Source organism: Geotrypetes seraphini, chromosome 14 (genome assembly GCF_902459505.1).
Source record: "Geotrypetes seraphini chromosome 14, aGeoSer1.1, whole genome shotgun sequence".
NCBI classification, from domain to species: domain Eukaryota; kingdom Metazoa; phylum Chordata; class Amphibia; order Gymnophiona; family Dermophiidae; genus Geotrypetes; species Geotrypetes seraphini.
Genome location: NC_047097.1, coordinates 4,411,140 through 4,429,992, shown reverse-complemented (window position 1 = coordinate 4,429,992; position 18,853 = coordinate 4,411,140). Strand labels below are relative to the sequence as shown.

Here is an 18,853-nt window from a genome sequence, read left to right as displayed (position 1 = left end):
TCTGCTGTCATCTACTTTATGTATCATTATTTTTGATAACATGGGATGATAGAGAAAAATATCTGTGATATAACGGTAGTGAAGAGGGAGGGAGGGTGCTAAGGATGCATAAAAGTACTGCACATTTTACGGCTAAGCAAGATCTCGAGAAGTTAGTAGCTGGTGTATCGACATTAATGAAACCCCCTTGACGTGCAGGTGTCTGCTCTTGCGCGCCCTCTCGCGGTCAGCAAGTGGTCATTCGCCGCCAGGTTGCAGAGGGAGTGGCCGAATGTGCGCTGGGGCGAATCCTGGGAGAGCGAGAGAGCGAGATGGAGCTGCCGACGGCGCTGCCTCGTAGTGGCGGATCGCCGCCGTCGTCAGAAACGGTACTAGGGAAAAGGAGACTGCGAGAGCCATGTTTCGGTCTGACTTCTGGGTGCTCGTCGTGTTTGGTTTCAAGCTCTCATGACACCCTGTGAAACGTGCGGGAGCCGCTCTTTGCGTTCCTGAGCGGATCCCGGTCGGGCGTAATTCGATGCGGGGTCGGGCATTTCTTCTGCACGGTCGCAACGTGTAAATGCTCTAAATGCATATGCTACGAAGGACTCCTGCGACTTCCAATGTGATGCATTTGTACAGAGGGAGAATTTCCAATCCAAGATGGGCAATAAGCAAACGATATTTACTGATGAACAGTTAGACGCCTATCAGGTAAGACGTCCTTCAATGGACCGGGATCATATACATGTTGACCATATGCTTTGGATTTTGGGGCTGGTTGGTCTTTTTTTAGTTCAAATCTTTTTATTGGAATTATAGGTAACAATACTTATACATACATGTTTAACTCTGTGTCAGCAATGATCAAATACAGCATAGTGGGAAGGGGGTAAAACGCGGACCTGAAGGACCTCGCAGATCTAAACCCACACGTCCTTAAAAATCTGAGGTCCGCGCCGCTTGTCGTTAGTTTCTGGCTCTGACAGACTTCGGTGACAATTTAGCGCTGACGGATCCGTCTCAGCATAGGGAGGGGAAAGTATTAGGATCCGTCAGCGCTACAATGTCATCGAGGTCTGTCAGAGCCGCGGACCTCAGATTTTTAAATTTATTGGGGCTACAGGAAACCGGTTTAAAGGATTCGCTTTAGAGCCGCTCCAGCACTAGTCTCTGGCTCTGACAGACCTCGGTGACATTTTAGCGCTGACGGATCCTAATACTTTCCGCTCCCTAGGCTGAGACGGATCCGTCGGCGATAAATTGTCACCGAGGTCTGTCAGAGCCGGAGACTAGAGCTAGTGCTGGAGCGGCTCTAAAACGAATCCTTTAAACCGGTTTCCTGCAGCCCCAGTAAAACCGGCTCTGACAGACCTCGGTGACATTGTAGCGCTGACGGATCCTAATACTTTCCCCTCCCTATTCTGAGACGGATCCGTCAGCGCTAAATTGTCACCGAGGTCTGTCAGAGCCAGAAACTAACTACAAGCGGCACGGACCTCAGATTTTTAAGGACGTGCGGGTTTAGATCCGCCAGGTCCTTCAGGTCCACGTTTTATCCCTTCCCCAGCATAGCAAAGCATCAACAAGGAAAAAGCAGGTTTCTAAACTCAACAGAGCTATACCATAAACATAGCTTCAAGCAGGAGAAGGTGTGCTTGGTTTTTTATGTGCACTGGTCACGAAGAAGAGATCTTTAGCTTTCCAAATTCCTGCCATTTATTAAATGGCTAGCGGGGTCATCAAAAACGAGAGGGCATTCAGAAAAACTGAAAGGAGACAGATTCAAGACGAATGCTAGGAAGTTCTTCTTCACTCAGAGGGTGGTGGACACCTGGAATGCGCTTCCAAGAGAGATGATAGGACAGAGGACAATATTGGGTTTCAAAAAGGGATTGGATGACTTCCTGAAGGAGAGAGGGATTACAGGGTATAGAGGGTACTATAGAGAGGGTACTATACAGCGTACTACAGGATTAGGGTCTAAACATTTTAGGCGGTGCAGAACTTACAGGTCATGGACCTGGGGGGCCGCCGCGGGAGCGGACTTCTGGGCATGATGGACCCCTGGTCTGACCCGGCAGAGGCAATGCTTATGTTCTCATGTAATCTGTCTAATGCATTTTTCCCCCCCCCGGTTCGTATCTACAGCTATGCAAGGCAGAGAAGTTCACCTGCACCAATGAATTAATTCTTGTGCCCTAAATGCATCTCTGGCTGTGCGCAAGTGCTAGGCTCGGGCCCCCGTTTGAAAGTAGCAGGCAGACCCATAAAACACAATTACAGCAAACTCTTGTCTGCGCTTCCCGATGAGATGCAAATGGCCCTGCCGTTGTATTTATTTGCCAGGGCCACCCTATTTCATTGCTGCTGCTTTGATAGTGTGGTTCTGTCGGCAGCTATTAATCCTTCTCTTGCATGTGATGTATCGGACTTTCATAGGGTCGGGATTCTGGAATGGACTTTGTTGCCCGCTGATGCAAGCAACCAGGGACTTCCAGGCACCTTTGTTATCTCTATCCCTCTGCAATATTAGGCGATAAAATTGGACGAGGGAAAAAGAAAGGAAGATTACATTTACCACAGCTTCTCCCTCTTCCTCCTTTCTCTCACATTCCTCCAAAGGGTCATTTTTGTAGGTTTCAGAAGATCTATGCCCTGTGCCACCTTAGTGAACCATCCTTCTTAAGCCATTATTCATGTCCCATCAAACTGTAACTTGTAGAAAATGAAATGATAGTGTCAACAAATGAGGAATAGCATAAAGTGAAGACAAAAAGAAAAACTGTGAATACAGATGTTCTGGAGATAATTTATTAAACACTGACATATAAAACCATTTTTCTTTGTTGAATAGCATAAAGTGACATAACAGGGGAGGGGGGGGGGGGGGGGGAACCGCACATTTCAAGATGAATAAGGCAACTGAAAGAAAACATCCCTGGCCGGAAATGGAGATACATCTCTTCAAAACATACATGTGCACCAGGCTGCAAAATTCACTGGTACTGCTGCCTACCATTTTAAATTGGTTTTGTTTTGGGGGGTTTTTTCCCATCCTTGCCCTTTGCATTTTTTATTTAGACCTTTTTAAGTATGTGCAAACTGATTATATGTGTAGAAATTCAGTTTGGCAGAGATATATATATATATATATATAAATTATAGGGTGCATTAATAAACCAAATGCATGCTAATAAATGCACATCCCTAATCTTGTCAAAATAATGGCCAAACATGTGCTTGTGTCGCTGAAACCTGGAACCGTCCTTGTTCATTTTTTGGTTTTTGGGGGGAGGGTTTGGCATATGTTAATTTTTCCTTAATAATCTTCTTTTTCCATCAGTGCTAGGCGTGCATGAAAGAATAACTAAAAACTAGCCCGCTTTACTGCTCAGGAGGGAATGTACCACAGGTGCCTCCTGGTATATGAATAGCATTGCTTGTAAGCTACCTCATGGGCTGCATTTTAAAGGGGCGGGTGCTTCAAGTTCTAGGGCTCCTTTTTACTAAGCTGCGCTACGCAGGGAAACTAATGCCAGCTCAAGGGAGGCGTTAGCGTCTAGCGCGTGCACCAAAACCGCTAGCACAGCTTAGTAAAAGGAGCCCCTAATCTTTCTAACTTGGTATTATTCTATAATAATAATAACTTTATTTTTCTATACCGCCGTAGTCAAACTGACTTCTAGGCGGTTCACATAGAAAGAAGGCTGGACAATCAGCGAATTACAAAATGCAAGAAGAAGGATGTTACATAGTAACATATTACATAGTAGATGACGGCAGATAAAGACCCAAATGGTCCATCCAGTCTGCCCAACCTGATTCAATTAAAATTTTTTTAATTTTTTCTTCTTAGCTATTTCTGGGCAAGAATCCAAAGCTCTATCCGGTACTGTGCTTGGGTTCCTACTGCCGAAATCTCCATTAAAACCTACTCCAGTCCATCTACACCCTCCCAGCCATTGAAGCCCTCCCCAGCCCATTCCTCCACCAAACGGCCATATACAGACACAGACCGTGCAAGTCTGCCCAGTACTGGCCTTAGTTCAGTATTTAATATTATTTTCTGATTCTCAATTTTGCTTTTCATATCAAAGTTAAACTCTGGTGCAAAAATAGTAAATTGGAGAAGCATGAATATATGAGAGAAGAAAAATGTTACTTAATACATTGGGGTTGAAAGGGAAAGAATACCTGAGAGAGGTCATCTGATTAGGCAAGGAATTTGTCAAATAGAGCGGTTTTAATTGATTTTCGGAATGTGTTGTAGGTCTGTCTGGCTTTATTTATGTGGTTTCTCAGCCAGGATTGTTGTCTGTTTGCTTGGAACATGAAGGTTCTGTCTAGGAAGGATTTGTATTTGCAGTCTGTGATCTTTGGGTATGCAAAGATGTTTTTGTTTCTGGTTGTGTAGAGTGAAGTGTGTTTGCAGGTAGGAAGGTGCTAGGCCCCAGACTTGTTTGAAACAGATACATGCAAATTTGAACAGTATTCATGCCTCCACTGGTAGCCAGTGTAATTTCTTGTAATAGGGGCTAATGTGTTCTTTTTTTTTCAGTCCGAAGATCAAGCGAACTGCAGTGTTTTGCACGAATCTTAATTTTTGTACTGTTTTTTTTTGGTATACCCAGCTGGGCGATGTTGCAGTAATCTAGGGTAGATAGGATCAGCGACTGCATCAGTAATCTGAAGGATGTTGTGTCAAAGTATTTTTTAATCGTTCTTAGCTTCCACAGCGTGTAAAAGCATTTCTTCACCAGTAGGTTTGTGTGGTCAGCCATGGTTAAGTGAGTATCTAGAGTGATACCCAGTATTTTTATGGTTTTGGAGATTGGATATTCATGGCCGTTTATTTTTAACGATGTTTTCGTTATTTTGTCGTTGGGGCTTGCCAAAAAGACTTTTGTTTTCTCTGCGTTTAATTTTAGTTTGAAGCTGGTGGTCCATTTTTCAATTTCTGTCATTGTGTGCGAGAGGTTATCTGTAGTTTCATTTGTGATGTCATTTAAGGGGATTAGGATGGATATATCATCTGCGTATATATAGTGTTTTAAGTTTAATTTTTGTAGTAGGTGACCCAGGTGTTTATTTTGATCTTTAAATGATAATAGGGTAGCTGTTCCTCATATTTTGAAGGCCCATCTTGCCTCAACTAGAGATTGTGCATTTTTTAAATTTAGTTCCACAGCTGTGGAACAGTCTGCCTATAGAACTGAGAAAGGAAGAATCGTATATCAATTTTAAAAGACATTTAAAAGCACATTTCTCTCAATTGGCTTTTTGTTTGAGACTGCAGTTTGTATTTTGATCATTTTAAATAAAATTGTTAGTTTGTATTAATTAAATGTATTATTGATAACTTGATTGTTATAGAAGATTATGCATTTAGAAAAAAAACCCACATCTTTTTTTTTTTTTTCCTTTTCTATTCTGAATGGACTTCTTTTAAAATTGTTTTGAATTATATTTATTGTAAACAGCTTAGATCATTTTTTGGCTATATTAGCGGTATATAAAATTTTTAATAAACATAATCTAATCTAAACATGAGCACTGCTATTCCTTTTTAACCCAGCAGCAACTCAAGGCAGGTTATAAAAAAAGTCACATGAAAATTGAGCCAGTCTCCCCCTTCCCCCAGATGACAGCATGGCACTCTAAGGCTAGACTCCCCCCTACTCACAACTCCCCTACCTGGAAGGAACCCCTACCCTCCATGAAAGACACCCTACTCAATAAAGTGCCCCCCAATCAGAGAGGGTCTTGCTTTGGGGGAGGGACCTTCCAGGTGGTATATGTTCGATTGATAGGGGTCCAGCCTCAGGGTTTTATATTGTCATCTGGTTGGAAGGGTAGCTTCTTTGACCGAACACCCACCCTTTTCAAATGTGGCCCAGGAGCTGGGCCTTGGCTTTGTGGTCCAGTGGTCCCAGGAGGTTAAAATAATCCCAACATTCTGCTGGGGTTATTATTTACAGCTGTGATGCTGTGATCACCAAAAACCCTGTTATAAAATTTACATAGTAATAAGGTGTTTTGCATCCATTTGCAAGCTTTGCATCTCCTTACAATATAACCCACAGTAATGTCAAATACCCTGCGGTATGGCAATTTAATATGTATTAGCTCCCTTTAACACTCATCAAGGGGCAGAAAAGCACATTATAGCTATTACACAGCTTGCTAACTGCCCCCCTCAGTTACAAGCAGTGCCAGTATCGACACAGTCTGAATAACCTTCAGCATTGAATGCTAATAAAAACTGGTTATAGAAATAATACTTAACGGTTTCACCAAGGTATAGTAAATATAACTTTAACTCATTGCATATGAATGGTAAGAGCAGAGGAATGACCTGAGTGACCTCTCTGTGTTAATACTTTGAAAATACTGCCTGAGTACGAGCTCTATGTTCTGTTCATTTCTTTCATGGGCATGAACAAGTCCTGTTAACCTTCCAGTGTCTGAGGGTTTTGTATTTTTTTTTTTTTTTTTTTGGGGGGGGGGAGTGTGTGGCGCAGTGGTTAAAGCTACAGTCTCAGCACCCTGGGGTTGTGGGTTCAAACTCATGCTGCCCCTTATGACCCTGGGCAAGTCACTTAATCCCCCCCATTGCTCCAGGTTCATTAGATAGACAGGGGAAAATGCTTGGGTACCTGAATAAATTAATGTAAACCATTCTAGCTCCCTTGAGAGAACAGTATAGAAAATTAAATAAATAAATTTAAGTAGATTTTAGATTTAGGGCTATTTGCTCTGACACTCATAGAGTTCCTGTGAGCGTTGGAGCTAATACCGCGGCCGGCGATAAAAATGCGTAATGTGCCAAGTTTCCAAGTTTCCAAGTTTATTAGGTATTTTTGATTTATCGCCTATTCAAAATTCAAGGCGATGTACAAATAAAATAGTTGGTAACACATTTGCAATTATTAAATTAAACAAACAATTATCTAAAATACAAACAACACATATTACATTACATTTAAAGGTAATTTAAATAGTTTACAGTGAAACATAAGGAAAAAATTATTTAATGGTTACATTCGATAATACAATCACTAATTCGAATTTAAAATATTTAATTAAATTTAGGGAAAAAACAATAGGAAGGGGGACAAATTGACCTTTTAAGTTATGGATGCGGAAAGAAAAAAGGAAAAATTAGTTATTGAAGGCGTCAATATATAGAAAACTTTTAAGTTCTGACTTAAATTTTGTTAAATTTTTTTCCTGTCTTAGGTACAATGGAAGATTGTTCCAAGATTGAGGGGCTGTTATGGAAAAAATAGTATTACGCCTTGTATTAATAACTTTTAGTGAGGGAATAGCTAAAAGTTGCTGGTCTTGAGATCTAAGAGATCTAGAGGTAGTATAGGGTATTAAAAGTCTAAATATAAAGGCAGGAGTTTTGTGTTCTATAGCTTTGAAAATGAGTAAACATTGTTTAAATACTATTCTATGTGCTACTGGGAGCCAGTGGGCTTTCTTAAGTAGGGGTGTGACATGATCGAATTTTTTAGCCTTATAGATTAATTTAATAGCGGCGTTCTGGATTATTTGTGGCTTCATAAAAGGGGGGGGGGGGTGCTTAATTATTCACCTTTTCAACCCAGAGTTCAGTATGAGTCACTGCCAAGTTAAGTGGGTATTCCTTTGCCCACAAGAGCTTACGGTTTATGTTCTGTATCCAAAGCAACAGAAGGTTAAGAAACCTTTTACTAAAGCTTAGTGGGCGCTAACAGAATTAGCACATGCTAAATGCTCCGAAGCCCGTTTTATGCCTATATTTAGTGCATGCTAATTCCGTTAGCACGTGCTAAGCTTTAGTAAGAGGGCCCCTAAGTAATGAACTGCATAATTGCACAAATTGGTTCTTCATCTATAAATGCCTAGTAGCATAATGTACATTAAAATATGTAAATTTGAATGCAGACCCATTACTTTGAGAAATGTAACTAAACTTCAAGATGGTATGTTGTGTTGTTTTTTTTTTTCATTACCATCGGCATTAATGTGCTAATATCTGCAACTTGATTTGCATGCTGTCAGTCTGAGTCACTGTCACAAGATAAGTAACATGAGGCCTATATTATCATACTTTAGTTTACTGGTCTCATTGTACTGTACTATGTTTTCGTATGTATTGCAACAAATAGTAGCAGTGTGCATGAATGTTTTTAAAATTTTGTTTATCGTTTAATTTTTTTTTTTAATTTCATGTAGTTTATTTGAAAACAAAAAGCAAACACTCAAAAGAACCAACCGCACACACACAAAAATCTAGTTCCCTGTTGCCACCAAAAAAAGGAACCTATACGAGCCTTTTCCCAGTTGTGCCCCCATCCCATCCTGGACTCTTACCCCAGTTAAAGGTCTTAATTCTTCAAGGCAGTTCCTGCCCCACTGATGGCACCACTGCAAATGGCACTGGTGTCATTTTCTTGTGCAATAGACATTAACACCTTGGTTTGCTGGCGCCATTGTAAACTGCAGCGTCAAGGATCGCTCCAGCCCTTTGAAGACTTAAAATATGCAAAATGCGATCATAGAATATGAGGGAGGGAAGAGGAGGGCTGGTTTTCTTTTGCCCCTCCCCCTTTTACTAAGCCACAGTAGAGGTTTCTACCACGGCCCGGAGTTCTAAATTCTCTGACACTGCTCAGACGCTCAGACGAATTCTATGAGCATTGGAGCATTTAGCTCTCCAGGCCTCGGTAGAAACCTCTACCGTGGCTTTGTAAAAGAGGACCTTGCTTTGTTTTAAAATCGGAGTGAAGTAAAAACTGGAGAAGTAGTTTAGTGGTTAGAAGTGCCTCCTCAGCATCCTGAAGTTTGTGGGTTTGATCGCTGTGTCGCTTCTTGTGACCCTGGGGAAGTCAATTAATCCTCCATTGCCCCTTATCATAGATCAGTGGTCCCCAACCCTGTCCTGGAGGACCACCAGGCTCATCGGGTTTTCAGGATAGCCCTAATGAATATGCATGGAGCAGATTTGCATTCCTGTCACTTCCATTATATACATATTCATTAGGCCTATCCTGAAAACCCGATTGGCCTAGTGGTCCTCCAGGATAGGGTTGGGGACCATTGTCATAGATAAATTGTGAGCCTGTTGGGACAGATAGGGAAAAATACTTGAGTACCTGAATGTAAAAGCCACCTGATTATTTCTCTTTCATTTCAAATGCATGCACATATGTGTATATTCAGAGTTTACAGAGCTTGTAAATGTTGGATACGACTGTTTTTATGTGCTTCTAAATGCAAACATGTACATAGATGAGAGTGCTTGTACAAGCCATGAGTATTAATATGGGAGGCCTGCCGTATAAGTTCATGATACTGGGTAAGCATAAGCTTTGTTTCTGGACTTACTTGCTTAGAATATTCCTACGAGTGTTGGAGTAGTCGTGAGAATCCAGGTTGGCAGACATGAGCTATCATTTGCAACGACCCAGGAAAGTCAATGACACATTGCATGTTTTTCTGCTCGTGCACCCTGTGTCCCGGTAATGCAACCACCACAAATGGCTGAACCATTGCACATGTATTATTTCCAGAGTCTACACCAGTGGCTCCCAAACCCGGTCCTGGAGGCACCCCAGCCAAGTCTGGTGTTCAGGATATCCACAATGAATATTCATAAGAGAGGCAGTGCATACATATCTCCTTCATGAATATTCATTGCGGATATCTTGAACACCTGACTGGCTGGGGTGCCTCCTGGACCGGGTTTGGGAGCCACTGGTGTTCACTATTATCAGAAACTGACAAAACAACAACGGCCAGAAAAAAAAAAAGGAAAATTCATATAAATAGCACAAACAATAGTTTTCTGGCTGCTCATCCCTATAATAAACTATGTATACTCAAAATGAGAAAGCAACAAACAAAGTCCGGTGTTCAGAAATGCCGAAGTAATGGAGCAGTTGAACCAGTAGGTCCCAGGTAAAAACCATAAAAACAAACAGGTTGAAAAGGTGACGGTGAAAGCTAGAAGGATGCTAGATTGCATAGGGAGAGGTATGGCCAATAGGAAAAAGGAGGTATTGATGCCCCTGTTCAAAACTCTGGTGAGACCTCATGTAGACTATTGTGTACAATTCTGGAGGCTGCACCTTCAAATAGATATAAAAAGGATGGAATCGATCCAGAGTAAGGCTTCTAAAATGGTGTGTGGTCTTCATGATAAGGCGTATGGGGACAGACTTAAAGATCTCAATCTGTATACTTTGGAGGAAAGGCAGGAGAGGGGCGATATAATAGAGACGTTTAAATACATACGTAATGTAAATGCGCATGAATCGAGTATCTTTAATTTGAAAGGAAACTCTGCAACGAGAGGGCATAGGATGAAGTTAAGAGGTGTGGCGTAATCTAAGGAAATACTTTTTTACAGAAAGGGTGGTAGATGCATGGAACAGTCTCCCAGAAGAGGTAGTGGAGACAGAGACTGTGTCTGAATTCAAGAGGGCCTGAGATAGGCATATGGGATCTCTCGGAGAGAGATAATGGTTACTGCCATAATGTTTCTATAAATAATAATAAAAATATTTAATAAAAACAATGCCCACAATAATAGAAATATATAAATCTAATAGGAGCAGTAAAAGTTTGCAATAAAAGAAGGCACTGGCTCTAAAACGTAAACCAAAGATTCCCAAATGCTGTGCCAATATAGTCAATAGCCAAGTCCAAAATAGGTCCAGAATAACTGATGATGGTAGAATGTAAATCAAAAAGTAGCAAATCTGATGACAGTTGTTGTAGCAGTATGATGGACTTCAATTGATGAGCTGAAGCTAAGGACCGTCAACAAGTCTACAGAAGAGGCATCATGTCCAATGTGGGGCCTTGAGCATCCAAGCATACTCAAGGCAACCGAGTCTCACCTCTCTGATACAGGAAGTTTGGAAAGATCTGGCTGACCTTGAGCAAATGTAGATGTTCAGGGCCCTATGCCAGTTGCTAGGAGTCATCTTAGATATGCTGACTTCTGCCACTCAAATTGTGCCAGCCTAGGCAGACACTAGTCTACCTAGTGGTCAGATCAGTTGTGCCCTTTTCCATCAGTTTTTGGAAGGATGTGGATGTCCCCGGTATTGGCTAGAGTATATATATACTCAAATCTGTTTCATGTTATGTTGGTTGGTTGGTGTGTTTGTTTCTTGAGGGGACAATGTTCATAGAAACATAGAATCATGATGGCAGATAAAGGCCAAATGGCCCATCTAATCTGCTCATTCTCAGCATCCACTATCTCCTCCTCTGCCTAAGAGATCCTATATGCCTGTCCCATGCTTCCTTGAACTCAGACACAGACTTTGTCTCCATCATCTTTACCAGGAGACTGTTCCATGCATTTATTATCCTTTCTGTAAAAAAGTATTTCCTTAGATTATTCGAGCCTATCACCTCTTAACTTCATCCTATGCCCTCTCATTGCAGAATTTCCTTTCAAATGAAAGAGACTCTACTCATGCACATTTATATAACATAGGTATTTAAACGTCTCTATCATATCTCCCTTCTGCCTTTCCTCCAGATTGAGATCTTTAAGTCTGTCCCCATACGCCTATCATGAAGCCGAAAGTCTGAAGTCATAATGCCGTTGTACAGGGCCATGGTGAGACCTCATCTGGAGTACTGTGTGCAATTCTGGAGGCCACATTACAGTAAGATGTGCGCAGAATTGAAACGGTTCAGCGGACGGCCACCAGGATGATCTCGGGGCTCAAGGGTCTCTCGTATGAAGAGAGACTGAACAAATTGCAGCTCTACACTCTCGAGGAACGTAGGGAGAGGGGAGACATGATCGAAACATTTAAGTACCTCACGGGACGTGTTGAAGTGGAAGATGATATTTTCTTTCTCAAGGGACCCTCGGCCACAAGAGGGCACCCGCTCAAACTCAGGGGCGGAAAATTTCATGGTGACACCAGAAAGTATTTCTTCACAGAGAGAGTGGTTGATCATTGGAACAAGCTTCCAGTGCAGGTGATCAAGGCAGACAGCGTGCCAGACTTTAAGAATAAATGGGATACCCATGTGGGATCCCTTCGAGGGTCAAGATAAGAAAATTGGGTCATTAGGGCATAGACAGGGGGTGGGTAAGAAGAGTGGGCAGACTTGATGGGCTGTAGCTCTTTTCTGCCGTCATCTTCTATGTTTCTATGTTTTCTATGTTTCATTTTAGTAGCCTTCCTCTGAACCGACTCCATCCTTTTATATCTTTTTGAAGGTGTGGCCTCCAGAATTGTACACAATATTTTAATGAAATATTGTGTACAATCTGTACCTCTGTATAAGACCAGAGTCTTATACAGAGGCATCAATACCTCCTTTTTCCTACTGGCCATACCTCTCCCTATGCAACCTAGCATCCTTCTAGCTTTCGCCGTTACCTTTTCAACCTGTTTGGCCATCTTAAGATCATCACATACAATCACACCCAAGTCCTGCTTTTCTGTCGTGCACATAAGTTCTGTACCATTCCCTGTGGTTTTTGCAGCCCAAATGCATGCCCTTGCATTTCTTAGCATTAAATTTTAGCTTCCAAATTTCAGACCATTCTTCAAGGTTCACTAGGTCCTTCCTCATGTTAGTCACACCATCAGAAGTGTCTACTCTACCTTGTGCAGGAGAGTAAAGTTTATGGCTATTTTTCCTTTTGAAATTGACTGGGAAAAAGTGTCTAAGGGACTGCTGGTTGCTTATCTCACTTCATGATGTTTTAAACCAGTGGTCTCAAATTCAAACCCTTTGCGGGGCCACATTTTGGAGTTGTAGGTACTTGGAGGGCCTCAGAAAAAAATAGTTAATGTCTCATTAAAGAAATGACAATTTTGCATGAGGTAAAAACTCTTTATAGTTTATAAATCTTTCCTTTTGGCTAAGTCTTAATAATAATATTGTAATTTATAGCTAAAGAGACATATGATCAAGAAACTGTTTTATTTTACTTTTGAGATTATGATAAACATACCGAGGGCCTCAAAACAGTACCTAGCGGGCCGCGAGTTTTAAACAGATCTCATGGTCTCTCTACCCCTGCAAGCAGGATGGAAAATGGCTATACCATGAATTTGGGGGAATTTTGCCATAATCACAAACATTTGTAAACTAGAAGATCTCTTGTCCTCTTTATAAGCCTTCACTTAGAATTCTTCCTGTAGATTGACAGAATACAACTTTTTATAAGGAAGGACATAAATGAGGGTTCAGGGTTTGAGGTTTCCTTTTCTGCCTTTGTTCATACTGTGCTCTGCATAACATGTAAGACAAAAATAATCAGAACAAAGAGTTGCCATACTGGGTCAGACCAAAGATCAATCATGCCCAGTATCCTGTTTCTTACAATGGCCAATCCAGACTACAGGTACCTGGCAGAGTCCCAAAAAGTAGCAAGATTCCACTGATTCACAGGGATAAACAGTAGCCTTCCTCAGTTGTACTTAATAACAGTTTATGGACTTTTCCTCCTAGAACTTGACCATGCCTTTGTTTTTAAATTCAGCTGCATTAACAGCTTTTACTGCATGTTCTGGCAACAAGCTCCAGAGCACTATGGTCACTGTGTATTGAGTGGAAAATATTTTCTCTGATTTGTTTTATGTATAACAATTTTTATTGAAAGAATCAAATAATCAGTACAATAGGATAATACAAAAATACATTCAATACAATAAGAATTACAATAATATTTCATACAAATTTAAATCATTCTTTCAAATTTAATTTCCATATGAATTAATTCAATCTTATCGACACCCCCCTTAATTCCATCCCCTACCCACTATCTTCCCCTAAATGAAATCCCTCACCCTGGATGAAAGTTGACAAAAATAAAGAATTAAAATAAATAACTGGAATGTAATTATTAAACCTAATTTTCATAATAAATCATTGATAACCAAACTTCGTATTTTTGGTGAAAGATTCTGAATATAAGGATCCCAAACGTCCATAAAAAGATGAGTTTTTTTAGGCGAACCTCCCAACTCTCAAATAAAAATAAGCGATGTAATTGATTCCTCCAATGCCAAAAACTTGGAGATTCTTTCTGCAACCAAAATTGCATAAATGTATGACTAATCTTTGTACATTTTGAAATAGTAAACAACTGATCCATGTTTGCCTGTTCCACTCCACTTATGATTTTATAGACCTCTACCATATTTCCCCTCAGCTTCTCTTCTCCAAGCTAAGAGCCCCAACCTCTCCAGTCTTTCCTTTTGAGAGCTGTACCATCCTCTTTATCATATTGCTTACCCTTTTCTGTACCTTTTCTAATTCTGCATACAAATAAAATTTAAGACGGAATCTTATGAATAAGAGAGGCAGATTTTATTTTAGTCCTAATTAAGAGTAGAAGCACTTCAGTAATACTACTGAAATTTTCCCAAGTAACTCTACTCAGATGATGTGGTCTTTTGCTGTGACAACTGTGATAGGTAATACTGTGTGCAGCAAAATACCTTCAAATACAGGTAGCGTTACACTAGTTTTGGTTGCACAAAGAGCAAACACAGTAACACTTTGCACTGTAAACATTGGCCAGGGATCCCTATATATATCTATCACACAGTGGATATCTGTGTAGGGACGGGCTAAGCCAGGGGTAGGCAATTCCGGTCCTCGAGAGCCAGAGCCAGATCAGGTTTTCAGGATCTTCACAATGAATATGTATGAGATGGATTTGCATGCACTGCCTCCTTGAGATGCAAATCTATCTCATGCATATTTATTGTGGATATCCTGAAAATCTGACCTGGCTCCGGCTCTCGAGGACCGGAACTGCCTACCCCTGGGCTAAGCCAATCAAGGTCCATAGGGACATAGGAAAGAAGCCTGAACAGGCGGGAAAACCTGGCATGGATTAATGACTCTTTGGAAAAAGAAACAATATAAGTATAAAAACTTACCTTATTCAGAAATCTCACTTTCAAATTCCTGGGGAAACTGTCTCCAACATTAGCAGGAGCTCTAGGAGAACGCAGGAGAAATCAAGACCCCAACAGAGGGCTAGGCAGACTGGGAGGAAGCTGAGCCTTCTGGGAATTGTAGGCCTGGACTTTATGTGAAGAAGATAGTGTGTCTTAGTAGTAACCCTTCCAAACTGTGGAGAAGGGGAAGAGCTGAAAGTTCTCCTATACAGAGGAGAGCAAAGTGACTGATTAGCAGCCTTCCTCGCCTGTGAAAAGGGGGTGGGGGTGGTGGAGCTGAAACCTTTTGCTCTCAGAACATCCAGCATATTAAGAAAGAGCCTTAATCAAGAGGGAAAGACAAAGGCTGGTCGACTAAAAACTGCTGATGTAGGGGAGAAAGGAAACTCTAACAAAGGCCTTCTTTTACTAAACTGCAGTAGGGGTTTCGACTGCGGCCTGGAGCGCTACAGAAAAATTAGCGCTCCGGGCCATGGTACAAACCTCTACCGTGGCTAGGTAGGGAGGAAAATACACACTATTTGCAAGGGAGAAGGGACCCTATAGGCCCCTGGGTGACGCAAGGCAGTGCACACAGGTTATGAGGATAACCCTGGACAGCACTAGGGAAAGGGATTTGAGGATTCTTTGACATAGAAACACAGAACACTGTGGGCTCCTTTTACTAAGGTGCGCTAGCGTTTTTACCACGCGCTGCATTGCTGCGCACGGTAACCCCACGCTACGTGCCAAGAACTAACGCCAGCTCAATGTTGGCGTTAGCGTCTAGCGCATGCGGCGATGCAGCGTGCGCTAAGCGCAGCTTAGTAAAAGGAGCCCTGTAATGGTGATTCAGAATTCTGAATATAAAGCTAACTCTCTCGTGAATAAGGGTTATAAATCCATGAAAATGTGGTCCCCCCTCTAGAAAATATTTCTTCTCCTCATTTTTTTTTATAAACATTTTTATTATTTTATTAAATTACAATAGTGTAATACATTTAATTGAAAATAGCAAAATAATACAAAGAATACACTATTACAAACAAATAATATTATAGAATCACTAGTCTTATAGCCTGTTACATTAACGGGTGCTAGAATATATGTGTGTGTGTCTCTCTATTTCTTTCTCTCTCTCTCCTTAGCCGCTTTCTTTCTTTCTGTCTTTCTTTAACCTTGGCTGTCCATCACCACCCCTTGCCTGCTCCCCCTGTCCATTCTCCCTTCCTTTTACCTCCCCTGTGTCCACCACCACCCCTTCACAGCTCTCCTTATGCAGCAGCAGCCCTTCTCCCTTTGTTTTACCTCCCCCCTGTCCAGCAGCACCTTCCTTCTCCCCCTGTCCAACATTAGGCCTCTGTTCCTTTTTCTTCACCCACCCCCTGTCCATCAGCACCTCTTTCCTTCTACCCCTGTCAAGCAGTAGGCGTCCCTTCCTTTTTCTCCCCCCTCCTCCTTCTTATCCCTATGATACAGTTACCTTGCTCTGCCCCTGATCAGAGGTTCCCGACAGCCACCCAGTTGCACCCATTGGAAAAGTTCCCTCTGCGGCATCCCGCACCCCTCCTGACGCGACTCCCGCTGTCTTTCTTTCTGTCTGTCTCTGTCCCTGGCCCCCTTTGTCTGTTTGTCTTTCTGTATATCTCCCTGCACCTGTGTCTGTTCCCTGTGCACCTGCCCCTGTGTCTTTCTGTCTCCCTTCCTCCCTCTGTCTGTATGTCCAAAGCAGCATTCCATCCCCCTCCATTTCCCTCCCCCCACACCAGTTCCCTGTGCACCTGCCCCTGTGTCTTTCTGCTTGTCTTTCTGTCTCCCTTCCTCCCTCTGTCTGTGTGTCCAAAGCAGCATTCCCTTCCCCTCCATTTCCCTCCCCCCACACAAGTTCCCTGTGCAGCAGCATTAGCGTTTCCTCTACCCCCTTTCCCTTCCCACAGTCGCACTACAAACGCGGGCCCGAGTCCTTTGCCGCCGCCCCCCCTTCCCTTCCCGCGGGTCCGACTACACATGGCGATTCAAGCAGCGTGTCCAGCAGTCTTCACACGCTGCTTCGGGTCCTCCTACTGGCCTGATTTACTCTGGCATGTCCGGAGCAAATCAGGGCAGTAGAAGGGCCCGAAGCAGCGTATGAAGACTGCTGGACACGCTGCTTAAATCGCCAGTCGGGGCCGCGGTAAGGGAAAGGGGGGGGGCGGCAAAGGACTCGGGTGCCGGGCAGCAGAAATCTTCTTCTACCTTGCCTCTCCTCCACCGTCGGGAGTCAGCGCCAGGAGCTTTAACGGCTGGTGGTTCCTGCGTTGAAAGAATCCCGCGGCTCTTTGAAAATTCACGCCGCTGGAGCCGGGAGGCGACGGAGAGGGCAGGAGTGAGCCGCGCATGCGGCACTTCCTAGCTACAGCTCACGGAAAACGGACGCACGCTTAGGAAGTGCGCATGCGCGGCTTACCGTTTTATTATATTAGATAACTATACCCAACCCCCTTCCATCAATTATTAATCTTGACAATACTAAACTTCTTTAATATGAAGATTTAATATCCATTTTTATAGTACCTTTCCCTACTCTACCCTCCATCCCATCCCAGATGTGTAATGAAAAAACTCAGAAGGCAATATATTATCTTTTAATGCGAAACAGCAAATAAAGCCAATGAACTCCATATTTTGTTAAATAAAACACTAAACCCTAAACATTCTGCGTTCACTTTCTCATATCTATATGCATTACATACATTTGTCCACCAAAATGTATAATTTAACCTGTCATGATTTTTCCAATTTTTTGTGATCATTTGAACCGCAATTCCAGTTAAAATCAAGAAAAGACGGCTTTTAAATTTATCAAGGGGAGGTTTATTATGTAAAATAGTATCACAAATTATTGCTTCGTATGTTAATGGAATATCAGATTCTAAGACTATATTTATTTGTCCCCAAATTGACTTCCAAAAACTAAATATCAGCGGACAAAATAAATAACAGATGATCTAAAGTCCCTTTATCAGTATGACAGTGCCTCTTTTCCTCATTAAAATTATATAGTTTCCAACCGTTTCAGTAACATTACATATTAACCTTACTTTTATATTTGCTCATCATCTTATGTTGATTGCATTAGATATAATTCATGCGAGTCTCCAATTGAACATAACATACCACTGGATTTCTAGACCGCATAACCATAAGCTTCTTCTTATGGCTTCATATAACTGTTCTTATTTACTCATTGTACATGGGTGCTTGTTGCCCCCTGGTTGCTTCTACGTTTTCTGTTGTGTCATATTTACAGTATAATGCGCTTTCCTCTGTAATTGTACAAAATTCTTAATAAAAAGATTTTGAAAATTGAAGCACAGAAGAACAATTACTGAGGAGAAAAAGAATGGACAATTGCTTCAATACATTTGCAAAGTACTAGCCATTCTAGTGTTGTGTTAGAAATTGGAAAGGCTGAAGAAGTGGGGGAGGGGCACGAGCCACAGTTGTTTTGTATTGTAGGAAAATATGTACAGTACAGTACTCCCCCGAAATTCGCAGGGGTTACACTCCAGGAACCCCCGCGAATTTAAAAAAAACAACGCGAATACGGTTTTTAGGCAGGGGAGACAGGAGAGGGCAGCCGGAGCGCCGGCGAGTGAAGGAAATCACTCGCTGTATGCTCCGACCGCCTCTTCCTGTACTAAAGTCGGGCCTCACCAATCAGGAGCTGCTTTGACACACAGCTCCTGATTGGTAAGGCCTGATTTTAGTACAGTCGGAGCATATAGCGAGTGATTTCCTTCACTCGCCGGCGCTCCGGCTGCCCTCTCCTGCCTGGTCATTCGCGGTCAGAAAATACCGCGAAAGACCGGGACCGCGAATTTGCGGGGGAGCACTGTAGTACCTATACGAGAACATTCCCGCTCAGGCTATTTCTTCTATCACCATTCTCATAAACTCCGCCCTTC

At 42.2% G+C, this 18,853-nt stretch overlaps 1 protein-coding gene across 2 annotated transcripts in view; it reads left to right on the top strand.

Moving 5' to 3' along the window:
• Positions 1-196: 196 nt before the first annotated feature.
• Positions 197-18,853, top strand: part of CIB2 (calcium and integrin binding family member 2) — a 123,750-nt gene continuing 105,093 nt past the window's right edge. The window contains exon 1 of one of the 2 annotated variants that reach the window (XM_033921110.1): positions 197-693. In XM_033921110.1, coding sequence (XP_033777001.1) covers positions 643-693 — 51 coding nt within the window. In that variant the 5' untranslated portion in view covers positions 197-642. The remainder of the gene's footprint in view (positions 694-18,853) is intronic. The other variant, XM_033921108.1, reaches the window with a different exon arrangement.